Genomic DNA, 16,853 nt, shown 5'->3' on the forward strand with positions numbered 1-16,853 from the left:
GTTAGAAGGGGGAAGAAGCATGTCATCTGAAGTTTTGAGATTTGAATTCTAGACAACACCACATTGATTTCAATTACTTAAAATCTAACAGCATAGTTTCAATAATGAAACAACACCATGCTGATCTTAAGCTCTCAGAATCTAACAGCATAGTTTCAAATTCAAAAAGACGAAATTATTGAGCAATAGAGATGCTCTTTTCAGATGTTGCAGTTAAATTCAACCGCTGGAGCTTTTCTTAAACCATGCAGTTAGGAGGCAGTTGCGTGTTACTGTTGACGGTAAGTAATTATTGATTTTTTCCAAAAAAAATCCATAATTTTCAGGAATGACGTCACAAGCGTACATCAATTCTATTTCCACGCAAACTTCATCATATTCCTTATCATCGCTGATGATTGTAATCATCACTTTCGCATTGGTCATCATTTTCGGATTGGCGATTATCATGGTATGTGCCTTTAAATGCCGCAGCATGGCCTAGAAAACTCGGCCGCCAAAGTCCGTGGCCGAAGTGTTGTGTTTTCTAGGTCATGCGCCTTTAAAAATCAATAAATCTCGCTCAGATCACCACAAAACGGCGACGTCAATCGACGATGAAGCTGAGCATGGACGACACGATCCGTAGCAACACACCGGAATCCGACGACACTCCGCATAACGTGCATTTGTGAGTTTTTCGTGGCGAGACCCTGAACAATTTTGAATGTTTTTTTTTAATTTTCGATTCACTCGAAAAGTGGAAAAATCGATTTTTTTATCCAGAAAATTATTTAAAATTATTAATTAGGGCGTGTCATGGCCTCACAAAAAAATTTCCAGAATGTCATACGGAACAACGCCTAGACCATCTCAAAAGCAGCCGGGACCAATCACAAAAACACAAATCGACGAGACGAGCTCACCTATGTATTGATTTATCAATTTTTTTTCCAATTTCTTAAATATCGATTTTTTTGGATTTTGAAAATTGATTTTTATGATTATAAAAAATCGATTTTTTTTATTTTTCCAAATCAGATTTATTGATTCTAGTGATTTTTTAATCAATAATCAACAATATAATCGATTTTCAAAAAATCAATAAAATTTAATTTTAAAATTCAACATTATCGATTTTTCAAATTGTTCAAAATTCTTCCGAATTTCTCATCTCACTTTCTAGGTTACCTCTTCTCTCATTTCACCTATTTTTCCGACAGATTTTGAGCCAAGCTCCGCCACCCGCCTCGGGGCTCCCCCGAGAAACCTCTGGTGCGCGCCCTTTCTGTAAATAATCATTTTCCCGTCCGTTTCCCCCTACTTGCCATATAATCGATATATTCCGTTTATTTATTGGATAAATTTTTTTGCAAACAAAAATTTTATTTAAAAAAAAGAAATTTCAAATTTCAACAAATACAGTTACAGGCCAAAAATCGGTAATTAAACAATCAAATCGAAAAACATTTAAAAAAAACAACAAAAAATGATACAGACTTTTAAATCTCGCTCTCTAAAGGTCGAGCTCGGTGAAGAATTGGCGTCCGTCGCCAATGTCCTTTCGATCGCAATACGGTACGGCCTTAAACTGGCACACTTTGTTGCCGTTCACGTCGAAACAGAACTCCTTGTAGCACGAAGAGCACAGATAGCCTGGCGAGTTGGGAAGCAGATTGTCGTGGTCGACGATCATCCAGCTGAAAAAATTGGATTTAATTGATGATTTTTGCGTTAACCGATTCTCTTTGGATTTTTTTTTCGAAAATTCGAACTCCGATAAAAACTATATTTTTCGGCGGTTTCACAAAAAATTCCGAATTTCTAAATGCTACAACTCACTGCGCCGACGCCTCCTTGCACGTGTCACATGCAATTCTTCTGAAATTCCGTTCGACGAGGCGGCGTGGAAATTCGACGTTTGTGTGGGATTCATCTCTGCAAAAAAAATATTTTTCACAAAAAATAGAAAAAAAAATTAAAAAATATATATTTTTCGGGGTATTTTATTTGAAAAAAAAAACAATTTTGATAATCGAAAAATATAAATTTTGTTTAAATAATTGATAAAAACATATTTTTTAGTGTTTTTTATAAACAATTTGAAAAAAAATTTTTAGAAAAAAAAAGAACACATTTGAGTTTTTTTAAAATCAAAATTTTCGATTTTTCCAGAATTTCCGTACCTCAGGCACAAGTCATTGAAGACGATGAGGTGCTCGCAGACGCCTTGATGAATGTAGACGTATGGCTGACCGAGCCGACAAATGAGATCCCCGATCCTCGTCTCCGACATCTGTTTCACGTGCATCGGACCGATGTAGTCGAACTTTTTGGCCCAAGTTCGGATTGTGCTGAAAATTTGGGTTTTTTGTTGAAATAGAGAAAAAAAATAATATATTTCTGAAAAAAAAAACCAAAAAATTCGTTTTTATCAACGGAAATGTCTTAATTTTCAGTTTTCTTTTGTTTTTTCCCGATTTTGCGGCGTAAAAAATCATTTTTTCTGAAGACTAACGAAAAATCAATATTTTTCAGAAAAAAGTTGTTCCTTTTCGCTCAAAAAACACTGAAAAACTTTTAGCCGGCACCCTTGCTCACATCGACGGATCCACAAACTGGTCGCCAGTGTTCGAGTCGATATAAAACGTGTCATGAATGAAGAACATCGACGACGGCCACTTATTTTTCGCCATATCCTTGAACGACGGCTTTTTCTCGCTAAAATCGTCGGAAAACGAGAAATCGATGGGGCACGAGAACGCGTTTTTCAGATCGCGAAGCGTGTGATCTCCGGTGAGCTCGAGCCGATCCGTGACCTTCATCAAACGTCCGAGGCGAATCTCGTGGTATTGAAGGGTACGGGTGTAGCCGAGATACACGGAAGTGCTGATGATCAGGTCCTTTTCCGGATGGTCCATGTTCAGTTCGACTTTTGCCGTGGGCAAGGCGGCTTCTCCAACGGAAACCTCTTCTTCCTTCACCTCGTCGAGCTCATCATCCATAATTTCCTCTTTGATATAAGTCGGAGGCATCAGATGAGGCGATTTCCTTGCCAACGCTCTATGATCGATGTGATCGTAGCGGAGAGAGCGGAGCGCGATCGATTTGAACTGTGGATTGCGGCGCCTGGAGTTCTCGTCGAGCAGAATCGCTTGCGAGCCGAGCCGATTTCTCTCGATGCCACCGTCCATTTCTCTGTTGAAGACCATCGACGAAATGTGGGAGACGCTGGAAAATAGAAAAATAGTAGTTTTTAAGGGTAAAAAAATCGAAAAACCTACTCAATTTGGCGGTAAATGTCTTCCGTGATCTTCTCCGAGAGCCCCGTGGCCTGCTGGAAACTTTCTCGAGCGTTGGAGCCCGAAGCTAGAAGTTTGCATTCCTCTGCGGATGCTTTGGCGAAAAATGCGAACGTTCTGGAAATCAAAAAAAATAATTTTAGGCCAGAATAACAAAAATTGGAGCTTACTTAAAGCATACAGGCGCAGAGATGAACGGTTGCTCATCTGACTTCATAACAATGTCCATTGACATTTTTCTGCAAAAAAATTGAGTGCAAATGAGTTAAAAAGTGTGAAAATCGAGCGAAAATTAAAAAAATAAATTCCAACATGGGAAGCAAACTATCAAAAACTCCAAGTTTCGTGGTGAAACCTAATACAAAACAGCCATGTGCCTTTAAATCCACCGTAATCCATGAGCACCGCCAAATTCTTCATTTTCGAATTTTGGCGAGCGATTTCTTGCAATTTTTGTGAAAATGTTTAATTTCTCCTAAAAAATCGAATTTTAATCATTTTTTTCTTCAAAAATGTAAAAATAAAATGAAAATGTTCAATAATTTTAAATTTCGCGTCAAGACCTTACTCAAAACAACCATGCGCCTTTAAAAATCACCGTAACCCGGGCCGCCGCGAAAAATTCAATTTTGAATTTTGATGCGCGGTAATTTCGCGATTTTCGTTGAAATTTACATGTTTTCCCCTCATTCTCACTCTTTTTTCCGTTGAAAATCCTAATTTCCAAAATTTTTCAGCGTCTACTAACCTGTATTCATTCATTTCTGTCTAAATGACCCCGAATCGTAGAAGCACGGACTCGTACAACATGCTCGGCGCGTCGTTCGATTTCGACCCGGATTTCTCGCTTTTGTCGAACAAAACTCACAAGAACAAGGTAGAATATTGCATTAAAACTTCTAATTTAAATAAAAAATATAATAAAAATTTAAAATTCGAATTTCCAGAATCCAAAGCCGCCGGTCAAGCTTCTTCCCTACCGCCACGGAAGCAACACCACCTCCTCCGACTCGGACAGCTACATCTTCAACAGTGGATCGGGATCTTCCGACGCTGAGACCCCAGCACCAGTGGCTCCGATTTTCATTTCGCTCGAAGATGTGCTGCTCAACGGGCAGCTCATCGATTTCGCAATCGATCCATCGGGCGTAAAGTTCTTGGAGGCCAACTATCCACTGGATTCCGAAGATCAGATTCGTAAAGCCGTCTTCGAGAAGTTCACCGAATCCACGACGCTCTTCGTGGGGCTCTGCCACAGTCGAAATGGCAATTTCATCGTTCAGAAGCTCGTCGAGCTCGCAACACCGGCCGAGCAGCGGGAATTGCTTCGTCAAATGATCGACGGAGGGCTTTTGGCCATGTGCAAGGATAAATTCGCATGTCGAGTTGTGCAGTTGGCTCTGCAGGTGGGAGAAATACGTCTCGCCACGGGAATTCCGAAAAATAACTGAATTTTGGCTAAAATCACAATTTTTTGCTAGTGTCGCAGCGGTCGGAAATTGATTTTTCTTCGATATTAGCCGAAATTTTGCGATTTTTCCGCCGAAAAACAGTCCCCAGTCTCATCACGACAAATTTTTGTTAAAACAAAAAAGGTGTGCGCCTTCAAAGAGTACTGTAACTCCGAACTTTCATTGCTCCGGAATTTTTTTTAAATCGATGTTTCACTTTTTCCTTCTGTTTTTTCCAAATTGCATGAAATTGGACGACAACTGTAGAAAAACATTGAAAATCAATTTAAAAAAATTCCGCAGCAATGAAAGTTTAAAGTTACAGTACTACTTAAAGGTGCACACATTAACGAAAATTTTTTGTCGATGAAAAAAACATACAAAATGGCTCCTAGAGGAAAATAATTAAATTTTAAGATATTCTCCCGAAAAATTGAAGTTTGTTCAAAATATCGAAAAACGAAATTTTTCGATTTTGGTTTAAAAAATCGCGACACAGAAAAGTTGGCAAAAAATGACGTTTTAGCTAAAATTAATCCATTTCTTCGAAATTTTTAGGGCTATTTTTGGTCTTTTTAGGCCTTTCCAGGTGTAATAAATCAATAATTTGTTAATTTCAGAAATTCGACCATTCCAACGTCTTCCAGCTCATCCAAGAGCTCAGCACATTCGACCTGGCGGCAATGTGCACTGATCAAATCTCGATCCACGTGATTCAACGTGTCGTCAAGCAACTTCCAGTCGACATGTGGACCTTTTTCGTGCATTTCCTCTCGTCAGGAGATTCACTGATGGCCGTGTGCCAGGACAAGTATGGATGTCGTCTCGTGCAACAGGTCATCGATAGACTCGCCGAGAATCCCAAGCTCCCGTGTTTCAAATTCCGTATTCAATTGTTGCATTCTCTGATGACGTGTATCGTCCGCAACTGCTACCGGCTGTCTTCCAACGAGTTCGCCAACTACGTCATCCAATACGTCATCAAATCGTCGGGTATCATGGAAATGTACAGAGACACTATCATCGATAAATGCCTGCTCCGTAACTTGCTCTCAATGTCACAGGACAAGTATGCGTCGCACGTCATCGAGGGAGCGTTCTTGTTTGCACCGCCCGCGTTGCTTCACGAGATGATGGAGGAGATTTTCAGTGGATATGTGAAGGATGTCGAGTCGAACCGTGATGCGTTGGATATTCTTCTGTTCCACCAGTATGGCAACTATGTCGTTCAGCAAATGATTTCGATTTGCACCGCCGCTTTGATTGGCAAAGAGTTAGTTTTTTTTCTGTGATGAAACGTGGTAAAATCCCGGAAAACGGATTTTTAAAATTATTTAGCCGGAAAAAAAAGAAGGAAAACCCTATTATTTTTATCTAAAAGCTAATTTTTTAAAAAATGGAACATTTTTTGAAATAACAAAAAACCAAAAATCGACGCAATTTTTTAAATGATTTTCGCACCACAATACGGTACCAGGTCTCGACACGACAATTTTTGGTTAAATTCGAAAAAAGTGCGCCTTCAAATATTACTGTAATTTAAAATGTTTAAAGTTTTTTCTCTCCCCTTGGTTAACAATTTAGAGATTTTTTAATTTAAAAAATTCATTTGTACCGAAAAACGATGAAAAATCGGTGAAAATGATGTTTAAAGGCGCACACCTACTCGAACTCAACAGAAATATATCGTGTCGAGACCCCGGGTACCGTATTTTTAAAAATCTTAATATCTCACGTCTGGGTATTATAAGAGAATGGAAAAAAAAAAATCAGAAATTCGTCTTCATAAAAAAATTTTACTTTTTTTCGAAAATCCAGAAAAATCCTAAATTTTTGAACATTCCACGTATTTGGAAATAGTTCTTTAAAAAATCCACGTGGTACCAAAATTTCTGTAAATTTGCGGATTTTTTTTTCAAAAAATGTTCCACGTGGCTTGGCAGACAATTTTTTCCGGCAAACGGCAAATTGTCGGAACTGAAAATTTGTGATTCGGCACATTTTTTCTGAAAATTTCACAGTTTCAATTTTAATCGGCAAAATTGTACGCATCCTATAAATGTTCCTACATTTATTTTGAAAAGTCAGTAAAATCTATGAAAATATCTAAAGAAATCGGGAGAAAATTTCAAAAAGGCACAGTTTTAAGTGGTTCCGTCTTTTAAAAATCCTTTTAAAAACTTCCGGCAAATCGGCAATTTGCTGAATTTGCCGGAAAAAAAATTGCCGCCCACCCTGATTTAAATATTCACTAATTCTAAATCCAAGTGTTAAGGCAACTAGAGAAAATCTTGTTTTTTTCCAGAGAACGTGAACTTCCACCAGCTATTCTGCTTCTCTACTCTGGATGGTACGAGAAAATGAAGCAGCGTGTGCTCCAACACGCCTCCCGTCTCGAGCGTTTCTCATCTGGAAAGAAGATTATCGATTCGGTGATGAGGCATGGAGTCCCTACTGCTGCAGCAGTCAATGCACAAGCTGCACCATCATTAATGGAATTGACCGCCCAGTTTGACGCAATGTTCCCCTCGTTCCTGGCTCGTTGAGCATCTTCGACAATTATAGATTTATAGCCCCAGCGTTTTACTTTTTTTTTCACAAAATTCTAACCGTAATCCAGCGTAATTCATGTGTAATGGTAATCGATAGATAATAACCCACATTTCTACTCGCCCCAGCAATCACGTACTGTTCCTGTATTATGCAAATTTACATATCATTATTCATTATATATACATATAGCTTCACCATATTTCCACGTGTACATTTTCCCTGTTGTCATCTTTGTTTGTGAGTTGTAGGTCGCCACCAGAATCTCCCACCCCACCCACCAACACGCACTGATGACTCGTTGTGACTCCTTTTTTGTATTTCGGAAATAAAGTATGTAATGAGGAACCTTGAAAATTAAAAAATAACTTTTGCCCAAGCCTAAACCTCAGCCTAAGCTATAACACATTCAGACTAAATGTTATTATTTTTTGTGAAATTTTTTTTTTCAATTTGTAAGAATTATATTTTTTTTTTGCCCGTTATCTAAAAATTGACGTGGCCGTAATTTATCAAAATTCAAGCAATTTATCGATTTTTACTATTTAACAACAATTAAATACATATAAAGAACTTTCCTAATTTTCAACTGGAATATCAGGAAGCTTATACCCGAATAGCAAAAAGTCAAAATAATACATTTGAATTATTTTTCGCAACAAATACGGACTGCTCAAAACAGTTTCCTCGACGGCCGCCCGTTCCACGGAATCCATTGTGCTGTGTGGGGTCCGGTGATGGAGACTTCCGTCTGGAAAATTCATAGGAGTTGCAATTCCGCTCCATTGGGCTCTCTTGGGTCCCATTGTCCCCAATCAATTACGGTTTTCGCGGTGAGACCCAAACTTGATTAAGACTCACTAAAAAAGTTAATTCCATTCTCATCAACTCCCCGCTCGGACAGCAGTCCAAGAAGTTGATTTGTGAAATTTGCACCGTCTAATTGAAAAATTTGGTATTTGACAAGATGAGACGAGAACTCGCATCTCCTGAAACGACAAATATATCAAATTTCAAAATGCAAATCCGCTCCATTGAGACTTTATCTATAGAGCGCGTTTACCGATACCAAGATTGTGGGAAAAAGTGACTGTCGTCGAAATCGATTCCTATATACGGATTCCGCGCGAATCTATGCATCCGATCGTACATTTTATCGACGAAGCATGTTAAATTCTGGGCAAATTGTGGAAATTTAGCGTTTTTTTGAGCTTATCGAAGAAAAAAATTGAGAGATTTTCAAAAAAATTATTTTTAAACATTTAATTTTCAAAGTTTTCCAAAATTCAGAAACATTTTAGTGTCAAAAGTTTAGCATTTTTGAAAAAAAAAACTCTTAAAAAAGTAAATCATGAATCATATATTTTTGAAACTCCGATGAGAAAATTGGTGGCCTAGTTATCCACTTTTCTAGACCGTTCTGAAATTTTTGTATCTAGGCCTTTCTTATGTGGCCTAGAAACCCTGGCAGCCTAGTATTCCAGAATTTCTAGACCACGGAAGAAACCTTAATGGCCTAGTTTTCCTAAAAATTCTAGAAGATTATGGTCACCGAATGGTCCGCTTTTTGAAACCATCATGAACATTTTGATAGCCTAAATTTCATTGGAATTATGATTTTTAACGTGATTCACTTGGGGTTATTGCTTTTCATTTTCAACTTTTACAATGTCTCTGCATCAGATTTCTGACTTGTGAGTAAATTCTTAAAATTACCGGATTTTTCCTTGAAAACCTCTAAAATTAAATTTTTTAGGCTCATTATAAACGATTGAATCAAAACTGAAATTAGAAATGCCTAGTTAAAAAAACTTGAAGAGATTCATTTCGAAAATGTTTTTAAAATAAGCGAAAGATACTGTACTGAATTGAACTTTGATGGCATTTTTTCCTTAAAAAATACAAATATTTGAATCACATTTTTACAGGAGCTTTTCTAACAAACTGCTCAAAATGTTTTTACAAAAAAAATTACTATTTAAAAATTCCAAAGGTTATTGGAAGTTTTGATTTTTTTTTCTATTTCAGCTTCCTGCTGTTTTCACATTGTTTCAAAGAAAATGTAAGATTTGGAAAAAATAAACACCGCAAATGTTTTCTTATTTATGAAATCCAGTTTTATGTTGATTTGTTCGATTGAACAAAAAAAACCAAAAGTTTGCTCACCGAATTTTTTTTACAGTTTCATGTAGTCGTTATACTGATACAAACTTCTAACAAATTTAATTCGTTTATTCTTTGCGGTACAGCAATTTACAAATTGCCACCCCTCCCCACTCGTTACAAATATTTTCACTGTTTCATTCATTTATTATATTCTATTTCCATTTCCCCCTGCCTGTCCATTGTCCCAATTCATCATTTTCATTCCTCTATCGGAATGTTCGGTTCCATTGCGCCATCTTTGGTGCTCATTTCACAATGGAGCACCGAAAAAAGATTTATGGGTGGTCTTAGATGGGGAGGTTGAGATAAGAACAGAACAAGAAATTAAGTTCACTTTCTGATGAATTAATGAGAGTTTGAGGATAGATTGAGTGACGCGAATTTCAATATTTATGGCTACCCAATTTTGGCGACGTTATATGGTTTTTGGAAAAAATGTAACATTTAAAACTTTTATATTTAAATTTGAAAGATTAGTTTTCCATGTAGACATAGTAAGAACACAAAGTGCCTGCCTACAAGGTAGCCTACACCTGCCTACACCTTTGTCTTCAAACAAGACAAACAATAAATTGTTTTTGTGAATTTTGCTTAAAATATAGAACTTGCATTTTTACAAAATTTGAAATTTATAAAACAAGAAACTCACAAAACCCAAAAAAAAACACAATAAAACAATTTTGCTGATCTTCGTAAGAAAGAGACGAATTAAATTTCTTAAAAGTTCAAATCAGTATAACGACTACATGAAACTGTAAAAAAATTCGGAGAGCAACTTTTGGTTGTTTTTTGTTCAATCGAACAAATCAACATGAAACTGGATTTACATAAATAAAAACAAATGTGCGGTGTTAATTATTTTTCCAAATCTTACATTTTCTTCGAAACAATGTGAAAACAGTAGGAAGCTGGAATAGAAAAAAATCAAAACTTCCAGTAAACTATGGAATTTTTAAATAGGAATTTTTTCAAAAGAAAAAAGAATTCAACAAATTATCTTATTTATTGTAAATAAGTTATTGTAACAGTTTTTTTTAAAATCACTCGAAGGTCCCTCCCAATAGTTTTCAAAAACCCAAAATTACCATAAAAATGAATATTTCGAAACATACTTATAGTGAATTGATTAGAGCCCGGAGACGTCCCTTTAATCCCCCAGGCGACTTTTGTGCATGAAGAGATAGTATTAAAGATTGGGAGACGCAGAGAAAGTGTTACGCGACACACACGACTTTTTGATTCAAATCGTTCGGAATGAGAGAAAAGTTTAAGAGGAATTTTGAGAAAGAATACGAAAAAGGAAGAGACACTCGGAAATGTCAAGTGGTCCCGTCGGTTGTGGTACGAAAGTTTCGAAAATTGGATTGAAATATGAGAGTTATATAAATTAAACAATTTAATTTAATAGAATTCAAAATTCAGAAAAAAAAGTTGAACATCAATTCTTTAAAACTAATAAAAGCAAATATTTACATACAAACACGGAATAATGGTTTTCAAAAAAAAATTCGTTTTGATAAGTTTCTTCTGAAACAGTGAGAGTTTTCAAAATTTCTAGTTAAATTTTTCACAGGAGAAAAATATCGTTTAAATTTTAATTTAAAATTTTATTTTAAAAAACTTTTCAATTTGATTGATCACCTTTGCAACATTTTCAGGTATTGATGAATTTTTGTTGAAACAGTGAAAATATCAGCGATATATTATTGAAATGATACAAGGCGAAGTACCAAACAGCTATTTTGAACTTGAAAAAATATTGGGAATTTTTTTATTATTTAATTGAATAAATTTTGTACACGTTGTTTTTTGTGATAAAAAATTGTTTAAAAAGTTAAAATTTAATTTATTTCTCGACAATTCGAATACGTCTTCTTGTTTCACTTCAACATCTCGGTAATTTTTGATTTCTATTTTCTGCGGAACACTTTCAAATGCGCCTTTAAGTAGTACCTATTTTCTCGTAATTAATAACGGGAAATTGGTTACTGTGCTTAAAGGCACACGGTTTTTTCGCGCGGACTTGGTTTGAAACAATATAATCGTGGCGAGAAATTCGACTGTTTTTCCAAGTTGACCGATTTTCAGGCAATGACTCTTTCTGTGGTAGTTCGTGAAAATGTGAAATCTGAATATCGAATCGTGCTCCGAAACACTTCGATTTATGACGTAGCAGTGAAGATTGTAAATCCCAACGAAAGCCCAAAACTTGAACGTTACGAATGCTTGGTTCTATCCAATAAGTATACTGAAGTCGCAATCCTTGAAACACCATCCAAAGCTGCTCTGCTGAAAAACAAGCCGGTCGATATCTACGCTAGGGCCATTTACCCGTACAATCGAAAAAACATTCGTCACTGGATTGACGGACACGTGTCGTATAAGCCACATCATCTCGTCCAGACACTCAATTTTCTCGCCGACGATGCCGAGTATTCGGCGAAAACGGTAATAAAAAGTAAAAGTTTAACGCAGTCAGCAGGACCTACGCGGGCAGAGCCCACATGATTTCTAGTCTGCGGACATGACTGCGAGATTGCGGCTGTTTAATTTGACATTTTGTTACGGGCGTTTCCAATCGTTTAACACACTCTATTTCGCAATTTTATACACTTATCCTCAGATTGTCATCGACCTGCCCGGGAGATCTACAATGATTGAGTCGACGGGATATGCAATCAAAATGAACAACAGTAAACCACTTCTTCGTGCTTTTCTGGAAAATGGTAAATTGAAGCCACGCCCAGGGCGGTCTTTCTGCATAGAAAATCGCTGAAAATGGAGCTATAATTTTTAATTTCAGACACGGCTTGCGCTGCTCAATTCGAATCGAAATCCGTGCTGAAATGCCTCCCAAGAGTTGCAAAACCGGATTCTCTGAAATCCAGCAAAAAAGCTCCAATCGAAGCAAAGAATGAGTAGGTTTCCAACTACATTGATAATTTGAAATATTATGTCCTTTCAGAGATCCCTGCTTCATGATTCCATTGTTCAAGGCATTGTGCAATCCGAAGACAAAGGTCGAGACGTTGGCACATGGGGAAACCAAATCGAGTGAATAAAAACATATGGAACGCAAAAAATGATTGAAAAATAAATTATCATATCAGAAATGTTTGTTTTTTAGTCATGTTTTAAGTTTTCAGACTTTTTCAATAAAAAGCAGATTGAAGAAATACACCAATGGGCTAGAATCTGGAAAATAAATTCAAAAAAGTATAAGTTTTTAGGGCTTTGTTTTTAAAGAGTTTGTGCTGAAACAGTGAAAATTTTTAAAATATTAATTTCGTTGTTTTTTAACCTTTTCACAAAATTGAAAGGAATTGTATAGTTTACTGAAATGCAAAGTTTAAATAATTCGAAGTCACAAATACTTCTTTGAGTTGGACAGAACTGGAAAAAAAACTTCAGTGTTCTATATTTTTTAAATGTCTTTTTTTTTAATTTAAATTTTATCATGTTTCATTAATGTTTCAAGTTTTTGAATGCTTTCCAAAATCATTGATAAGAACGTCCAAACAATGACAAAAATCAAATTTATTAGACCGAATATAATACACCGATGGACCAGAATCAACATCAAAAGACACTGAAAATATTAATTACAGACAAAATAAAATAGTTTCATAGAAAAAACAAATCATGGAGGCATTGGGGGCAGGCATATATTACCGGTTTCATTGACAAAAAGAGCAAAAAATGAAGAAAAAATGTGATTGTTCGCAGAACAGAATACCCATAGAAAAACGACGTAGAATCTAGTTGTGTTTGTGCAAAAAATTGAGCTTATGGGGACACAATTTGTGGAAAAGCTGATAGAAATCGTTCCAGGACCATTACTGCATCGGGTCGTCCCATTACACGAAGAGTTTGAAGAAGATCTGGAACTGCACGAGCTGATCCAGAAGATGAAGCTTCCCAAAGATCCAGGAGAAGTGATGTGGGAGAGCAATCAGGGAATGAGGCGAAGAACTGAAATAAACAAATTGTATTAGTGTGAAAATAATATTTGGTGTTGATCAGTTGCTGCTGAAACAGTAAAACTATAAAAATTTTACATCAATTTTAGTTTACAAAATTTTGCTGTTTCATCTTTTTATTAAGATTCGTCGTTATGTTTGTCTTTATTGATTTGTATCTAAACTTGCATTTCACACATCATTGTTTAAGTGTATTTTCAAAAAGAAAATTCTACAAAGAAAGTCAAGAAAATGGACCCTAAAAATTAGTTGTAAAGCCTAAAAAATCAAAAAAATTTTCAAATAATTGAAATGCATTTGAAACTTCTTTATAAAATTTATTTGCCACGAATAACTCCATTTTTGAAGATAAATTTACACAAACTGAAAGCTAGGGATTTCTTGAAGTTTCTTGAAACGAAAATCTCTACCATTAACCTGCATGTTTCACTAAGTCTATATATAATTGTTTGCCAAAACTTTGAATGTTTCAATGTCTTCTTTTAAGAATTATAAAATGTTTTCTTACCTGCAAATATCTATCGTAATGCAATTTCTTTGCCAATCCTCTCCAATCAGAATGTGATTCATTTGGCATATCCAAAAGCCTTGCCAGTTCATCCTTCACTCCAAATGGCAATCGGAACTCTACACAAACGGATCCCTTTTCTCTTTCTTCACTTGTTGCATCATAGAGCTCCGGCTCATTGCTCACTTCCATCACCATTGGCTCCGTTGAGCTTGCCTTTTGATAGACAATTACTCTCGTTGAAAACTGTGAGCCGTTGATTTCCTTTGGTCGGAATTTCAATGAGCAATGAAGGCCATTTTGAGCAACAAATCTGTGTTGTGTTTCCGAGATTTCCACAACTTCAGGGCCATCGCATGAGAATCCAGGAATAACATCTTCAATACAAATGCAAAGATTTCCTTTTTCATTTAAAATAAAATCATTTGATTCACAAAGTAGACGAGATCCATCTTCCTGTTTCCATACACTTTCCATTGCTGCTCCAGTTTCAGGAACACAATAAACTCTCAATTCAAATGGTCTTCGATAAGCTGACATTTCAGTTGGACCAAATACAGCTAAATGAACTCTTTTTGCAGCACTCAAAGAATTTCTCCTCGGATGACCAGCTAGCATTAACCTCGCTAAGGAATATGTCATAACGTGGCACCATCCAAATCCATCATTCTTCTTCCCAGGTTGCTCGAATTGTACAAACATGTTGGTATTCAAGTTCTCTTCTCCAATTGTTACAGCCTTCTGCCATCCGGATCCTTCATCAGCATACAATGTGAATTGCCAATTGTCACGTGGAAAAGTTGAAGCACAATGACGGAAGGATACAACAACAGGACGACGGAGAATATTATCATGAGCTGACATTGAAACATCACATTGTCCGATGACGATGACTGGGGAGAGAGCGGATTCGATTGCTGAAATATTGATTTCAAAGGGTAAACCTTGCAAAGTCATACTAAGAAAATAAAAATTAACAAATTAAAAAAACCACACTGAAACAGTATAATTTTATTCCAAAAAACACATAACATAAATTGAATTTCCAGAAAAAACTTTCACTGTTTCTATGGTTTTATTTCCAACGAACTATTTTTCAAGTCATTAATCGATAGGGTGGCAAATGATCCCATTTTATGAAATTTTTGAAACAATTAATTTGTTTTTTGCTCTCATGTGTTCCTGGTTAGGAATTCTTCACCACTCGGGATGTGACAAAAAATACATATTATTTAAGGAATATTTATGATTTCGACTATCGTAATGAAGTATCGCAATGAAGTCCGCTATTACAATGAAGTAGTTGTATGTTTCCAATTTTATGAAATTTTTGAAATGTAAATTTTTAATATTTTTTTACACTCACGTTTGAGGTGAGGTTGATCTGTTAAGGTGTCCGAAACAGCCAGATAAAGCATTTTCTCTCCTTCCACTGCCAATTCAGGTACAATTAATCTTGCTCCACTTTTTGATAAAGACAATCGTGCTCCATTGCTATCAATCTGCGCAGCAACAATATTTTGTGAAGTGTCTAATCCAAGAACACTCTTGTCTTCCATATAATCATATAACGTAGCATAATTATCGTCATCCGAGCAATTTGAGCTTGAAGTTCTAAGCATTGTCCGTTTTCCACCAGATCCTGAACTACTCGAACTACATTCTTGAATTAAAGCAGCTCGTGAGCCAGCGTTTCTTGTTGAAGAATATCCACTGAATGCACTTTTTCCAGATCGAAGAGTTGTTGAATGTGGTAGAGGAGGAGGCTCAAAATATTGAGAACACGATGATATTTTCTCTCCGAGCAATGTTCCATGTTGATGCTCCAAAAGTAATCTTCGAACACCTGGAGGCTCAGAATAGTAGATTCCTCCTGCTTTTTCCGAATTCATTTTCTGCGGTTTCAATGGTTTCGACTTTTTTGAATTGCCACGTTTACAGCAGAACATTGCAAGAATTGCAAGAATAAATGAGGCAACAATGAAAATAGATGCAACTGATCCATAAACAGCAGTATCACTGATTACTATCCGAGAGGAGTCCGCAGTGCAAAGCCTGAAAAGATGTAAAAATGTATAAAATATGTCAATTTTGAAAAGTTTTATAATAAGTATTTTAACTGTTTCAGATAGTTTATATTATCGCGAAAAATAAAATGTTCTATTCTATGTACAACGGTTCTCTCAACTAGATAAATATCGGAAGTGAGGAATTTTTGAAAATTTTAAAAACGGGTGAGTATTTTCGATGTTTCCTTGTTTATATTTAGGATTTTTATAATATGTAGTTCAGTTTTGAAAAGGTTTATGTACAATAATGTTTTTACTGTTTCAGATAGTTTATATTACTAAATCGGAAAAAAATTTAATTAGGCACACTTTAACACTAATACAAATAAAAATTAGAATTATTTGCTGTTTCTTGAATTCAATTTCATGAATGAGAATGCCCACTTTTGTTCGCAAAATTGACTAAGTTGCTGAGTTAATTTGAAAAATTTGTTACTCACTGTGCCGGACACTCTTGTGTCATCAGATCATCTCCAAAACATGGCTGTCCTCCATTCATCGGAGGTGGAACGGTACATGCTCTCGTCCTATACCGATGACAACTCGAAGAGCAAGCACTCCAATCACTCCATGAACTCCATCCTCCATCAAGTTTACATGGTACTTTACAGCTTCTCGTCATTTCTTCTTCTCCCTTACAGTACTCTCCGTCGTTCAATGGAGCTGGATTATTACAAGTTCGTGTTCTTCTCTGATGGGGCAGAACGTCATGCGGATCACGGATTCGATGGGCGTGTTGACGGAGAAGGGGACAGTCGACGTGACACGTTCCGATCCACGGGGACCATTCGGACCAACCACCGTCAACTGAAATTTTTATAGAAATAAGAACACATTTTGCAGTAAAA

The 16,853-nt window shown here is 36.2% G+C and overlaps 6 protein-coding genes and 20 non-coding genes across 32 annotated transcripts in view; 13 read left to right on the forward strand and 13 right to left on the reverse strand.

The window, feature by feature from the left end:
* Window positions 1-328: 328 nt before the first annotated feature.
* Window positions 329-1,359, forward strand: T11F8.5 (IMV membrane protein; the record flags this gene model as incomplete). Its single annotated transcript, NM_001038342.4, has 3 exons — window positions 329-451; window positions 567-670; window positions 823-1,359. The coding sequence occupies 3 exons, from the start codon at window positions 329-331 to the stop codon at window positions 914-916; spliced, it is 321 nt and encodes a 106-aa protein (NP_001033431.1). The 3' UTR covers window positions 917-1,359.
* Window positions 1,345-3,564, reverse strand: snpc-3.1 (snRNA-activating protein complex subunit 3). The gene is made up of 6 exons (NM_068418.6): window positions 3,452-3,564; window positions 3,264-3,398; window positions 2,581-3,210; window positions 2,166-2,333; window positions 1,822-1,917; window positions 1,345-1,679 (listed from the first exon to the last, which is right to left on the reverse strand). Exons 1-6 carry the CDS (start codon window positions 3,514-3,516, stop codon window positions 1,496-1,498), a joined length of 1,278 nt encoding a protein of 425 aa, NP_500819.1. The 5' UTR covers window positions 3,517-3,564; the 3' UTR covers window positions 1,345-1,495.
* Window positions 3,565-4,018: 454 nt separating this feature from the next.
* puf-7 (Pumilio domain-containing protein 7) lies at window positions 4,019-7,628 on the forward strand. The gene is made up of 4 exons (NM_068419.7): window positions 4,019-4,158; window positions 4,229-4,687; window positions 5,353-6,005; window positions 7,038-7,628. Exons 1-4 carry the CDS (start codon window positions 4,054-4,056, stop codon window positions 7,276-7,278), a joined length of 1,458 nt encoding a protein of 485 aa, NP_500820.1. The 5' UTR covers window positions 4,019-4,053; the 3' UTR covers window positions 7,279-7,628.
* Window positions 7,629-7,790: 162 nt separating this feature from the next.
* B0273.115 (Chitotriosidase-1) lies at window positions 7,791-8,460 on the reverse strand. Its single transcript, NM_001268343.2, has 3 exons — window positions 8,352-8,460; window positions 8,144-8,271; window positions 7,791-8,033 (listed from the first exon to the last, which is right to left on the reverse strand). Exons 1-3 carry the CDS (start codon window positions 8,432-8,434, stop codon window positions 7,861-7,863), a joined length of 384 nt encoding a protein of 127 aa, NP_001255272.1. The 5' UTR covers window positions 8,435-8,460; the 3' UTR covers window positions 7,791-7,860.
* Window positions 8,461-9,508: 1,048 nt separating this feature from the next.
* On the forward strand, window positions 9,509-9,529 carry 21ur-3771. Its single transcript, NR_054068.1, has one exon.
* Window positions 9,530-10,135: 606 nt separating this feature from the next.
* Window positions 10,136-10,156, reverse strand: 21ur-8002. Its single transcript, NR_054069.1, has one exon.
* A 254-nt stretch (window positions 10,157-10,410) lies between these two features.
* On the reverse strand, window positions 10,411-10,431 carry 21ur-10111. Its single transcript, NR_054070.1, has one exon.
* Window positions 10,432-10,916: 485 nt separating this feature from the next.
* On the reverse strand, window positions 10,917-10,937 carry 21ur-5240. Its single transcript, NR_054071.1, has one exon.
* Window positions 10,918-10,938, reverse strand: 21ur-14481. The gene has a single exon (NR_054072.1).
* Window positions 10,939-11,064: 126 nt separating this feature from the next.
* Window positions 11,065-11,085, reverse strand: 21ur-11669. The gene has a single exon (NR_054073.1).
* A 220-nt stretch (window positions 11,086-11,305) lies between these two features.
* On the forward strand, window positions 11,306-12,558 carry B0273.1 (the record flags this gene model as incomplete). 2 transcript variants are annotated; one of them, NM_068420.9, is made up of 5 exons in its annotated part: window positions 11,306-11,344; window positions 11,537-11,896; window positions 12,072-12,174; window positions 12,252-12,366; window positions 12,414-12,558. In NM_068420.9, 4 exons carry the CDS (start codon window positions 11,540-11,542, stop codon window positions 12,508-12,510), a joined length of 672 nt encoding a protein of 223 aa, NP_500821.1. The 2 variants fall into 2 exon arrangements, with proteins under 2 accessions (NP_500821.1, NP_001368389.1); NM_001380232.1 differs by lacking the exons at window positions 11,306-11,344; window positions 11,537-11,896 and having other exon boundaries at window positions 12,102-12,174; window positions 12,414-12,510.
* On the reverse strand, window positions 11,909-11,965 carry B0273.111. Its single transcript, NR_054074.1, has one exon. It is a non-coding gene; the product is annotated as an Unclassified non-coding RNA B0273.111 (non-coding RNA).
* Window positions 12,559-12,949: 391 nt separating the features above from the next.
* On the forward strand, window positions 12,950-12,970 carry 21ur-12014. Its single transcript, NR_054075.1, has one exon.
* Window positions 12,951-12,971, forward strand: 21ur-2650. The gene has a single exon (NR_054076.1).
* 21ur-3591 lies at window positions 12,954-12,974 on the forward strand. Its single transcript, NR_054077.1, has one exon.
* The window catches only part of unc-5 (Netrin receptor unc-5), a gene marked incomplete at both ends in the record, with an annotated part of 32,675 nt that continues 28,791 nt past the window's right edge, over window positions 12,970-16,853 (reverse strand). For 2 of the 6 annotated variants that reach the window (NM_068422.6, NM_001392311.1), the window contains 4 exons: window positions 12,970-13,420; window positions 13,937-14,853; window positions 15,303-15,991; window positions 16,446-16,812. In NM_068422.6, coding sequence (NP_500823.1) covers window positions 13,235-13,420; window positions 13,937-14,853; window positions 15,303-15,991; window positions 16,446-16,812 — 2,159 coding nt within the window. Of the gene's footprint in view, window positions 13,421-13,936; window positions 14,854-15,255; window positions 15,992-16,445; window positions 16,813-16,853 lie in introns of those variants that run through there. The other 4 variants (NM_001306820.3, NM_001306822.3, NM_001380233.1 and 1 more) reach the window with 4 other exon arrangements.
* 21ur-13592 lies at window positions 13,419-13,439 on the reverse strand. Its single transcript, NR_054078.1, has one exon.
* 21ur-14228 lies at window positions 13,576-13,596 on the forward strand. Its single transcript, NR_054079.1, has one exon.
* 21ur-3767 lies at window positions 13,577-13,597 on the forward strand. Its single transcript, NR_054080.1, has one exon.
* Window positions 14,742-14,762, reverse strand: 21ur-13158. The gene has a single exon (NR_054081.1).
* Window positions 14,874-14,894, reverse strand: 21ur-4213. Its single transcript, NR_054082.1, has one exon.
* On the forward strand, window positions 15,041-15,061 carry 21ur-11507. The gene has a single exon (NR_054083.1).
* On the forward strand, window positions 15,045-15,065 carry 21ur-5402. The gene has a single exon (NR_054084.1).
* On the reverse strand, window positions 15,210-15,230 carry 21ur-13165. The gene has a single exon (NR_054085.1).
* 21ur-5385 lies at window positions 16,101-16,121 on the forward strand. Its single transcript, NR_054086.1, has one exon.
* 21ur-1163 lies at window positions 16,396-16,416 on the forward strand. Its single transcript, NR_054087.1, has one exon.

This window comes from Caenorhabditis elegans, chromosome IV (genome assembly GCF_000002985.6).
Source record: "Caenorhabditis elegans chromosome IV".
NCBI classification, from domain to species: domain Eukaryota; kingdom Metazoa; phylum Nematoda; class Chromadorea; order Rhabditida; family Rhabditidae; genus Caenorhabditis; species Caenorhabditis elegans.

What these genes read in the sequence shown, in the direction of transcription:
- snpc-3.1 (NM_068418.6), bottom strand. Translation starts at nt 3,516, where the DNA reads ATGTCAATGGACATTGTTATGAAGTCAGATGAGCAACCGTTCATCTCT. An exon ending in CAGTTTGTGGATCCGTCGAT is followed by an intron (nt 2,334 to 2,580) that starts GTGAGCAAGGGT and finishes CCAAATTTTCAG; the next exon opens with CACAATCCGAACTTGGGCCA. An exon ending in TGCAAGGAGGCGTCGGCGCA is followed by an intron (nt 1,680 to 1,821) that starts GTGAGTTGTAGC and finishes CAATTTTTTCAG; the next exon opens with CTGGATGATCGTCGACCACG.
- puf-7 (NM_068419.7), top strand. Translation starts at nt 4,054, where the DNA reads ATGACCCCGAATCGTAGAAGCACGGACTCGTACAACATGCTCGGCGCG. An exon ending in ACAAAACTCACAAGAACAAG is followed by an intron (nt 4,159 to 4,228) that starts GTAGAATATTGC and finishes TCGAATTTCCAG; the next exon opens with AATCCAAAGCCGCCGGTCAA. An exon ending in TTGTGCAGTTGGCTCTGCAG is followed by an intron (nt 4,688 to 5,352) that starts GTGGGAGAAATA and finishes TGTTAATTTCAG; the next exon opens with AAATTCGACCATTCCAACGT.
- B0273.115 (NM_001268343.2), bottom strand. Translation starts at nt 8,434, where the DNA reads ATGTACGATCGGATGCATAGATTCGCGCGGAATCCGTATATAGGAATC. An exon ending in CACTTTTTCCCACAATCTTG is followed by an intron (nt 8,272 to 8,351) that starts GTATCGGTAAAC and finishes TTGTCGTTTCAG; the next exon opens with GAGATGCGAGTTCTCGTCTC. An exon ending in GAATGGAATTAACTTTTTTA is followed by an intron (nt 8,034 to 8,143) that starts GTGAGTCTTAAT and finishes TGAATTTTCCAG; the next exon opens with ACGGAAGTCTCCATCACCGG.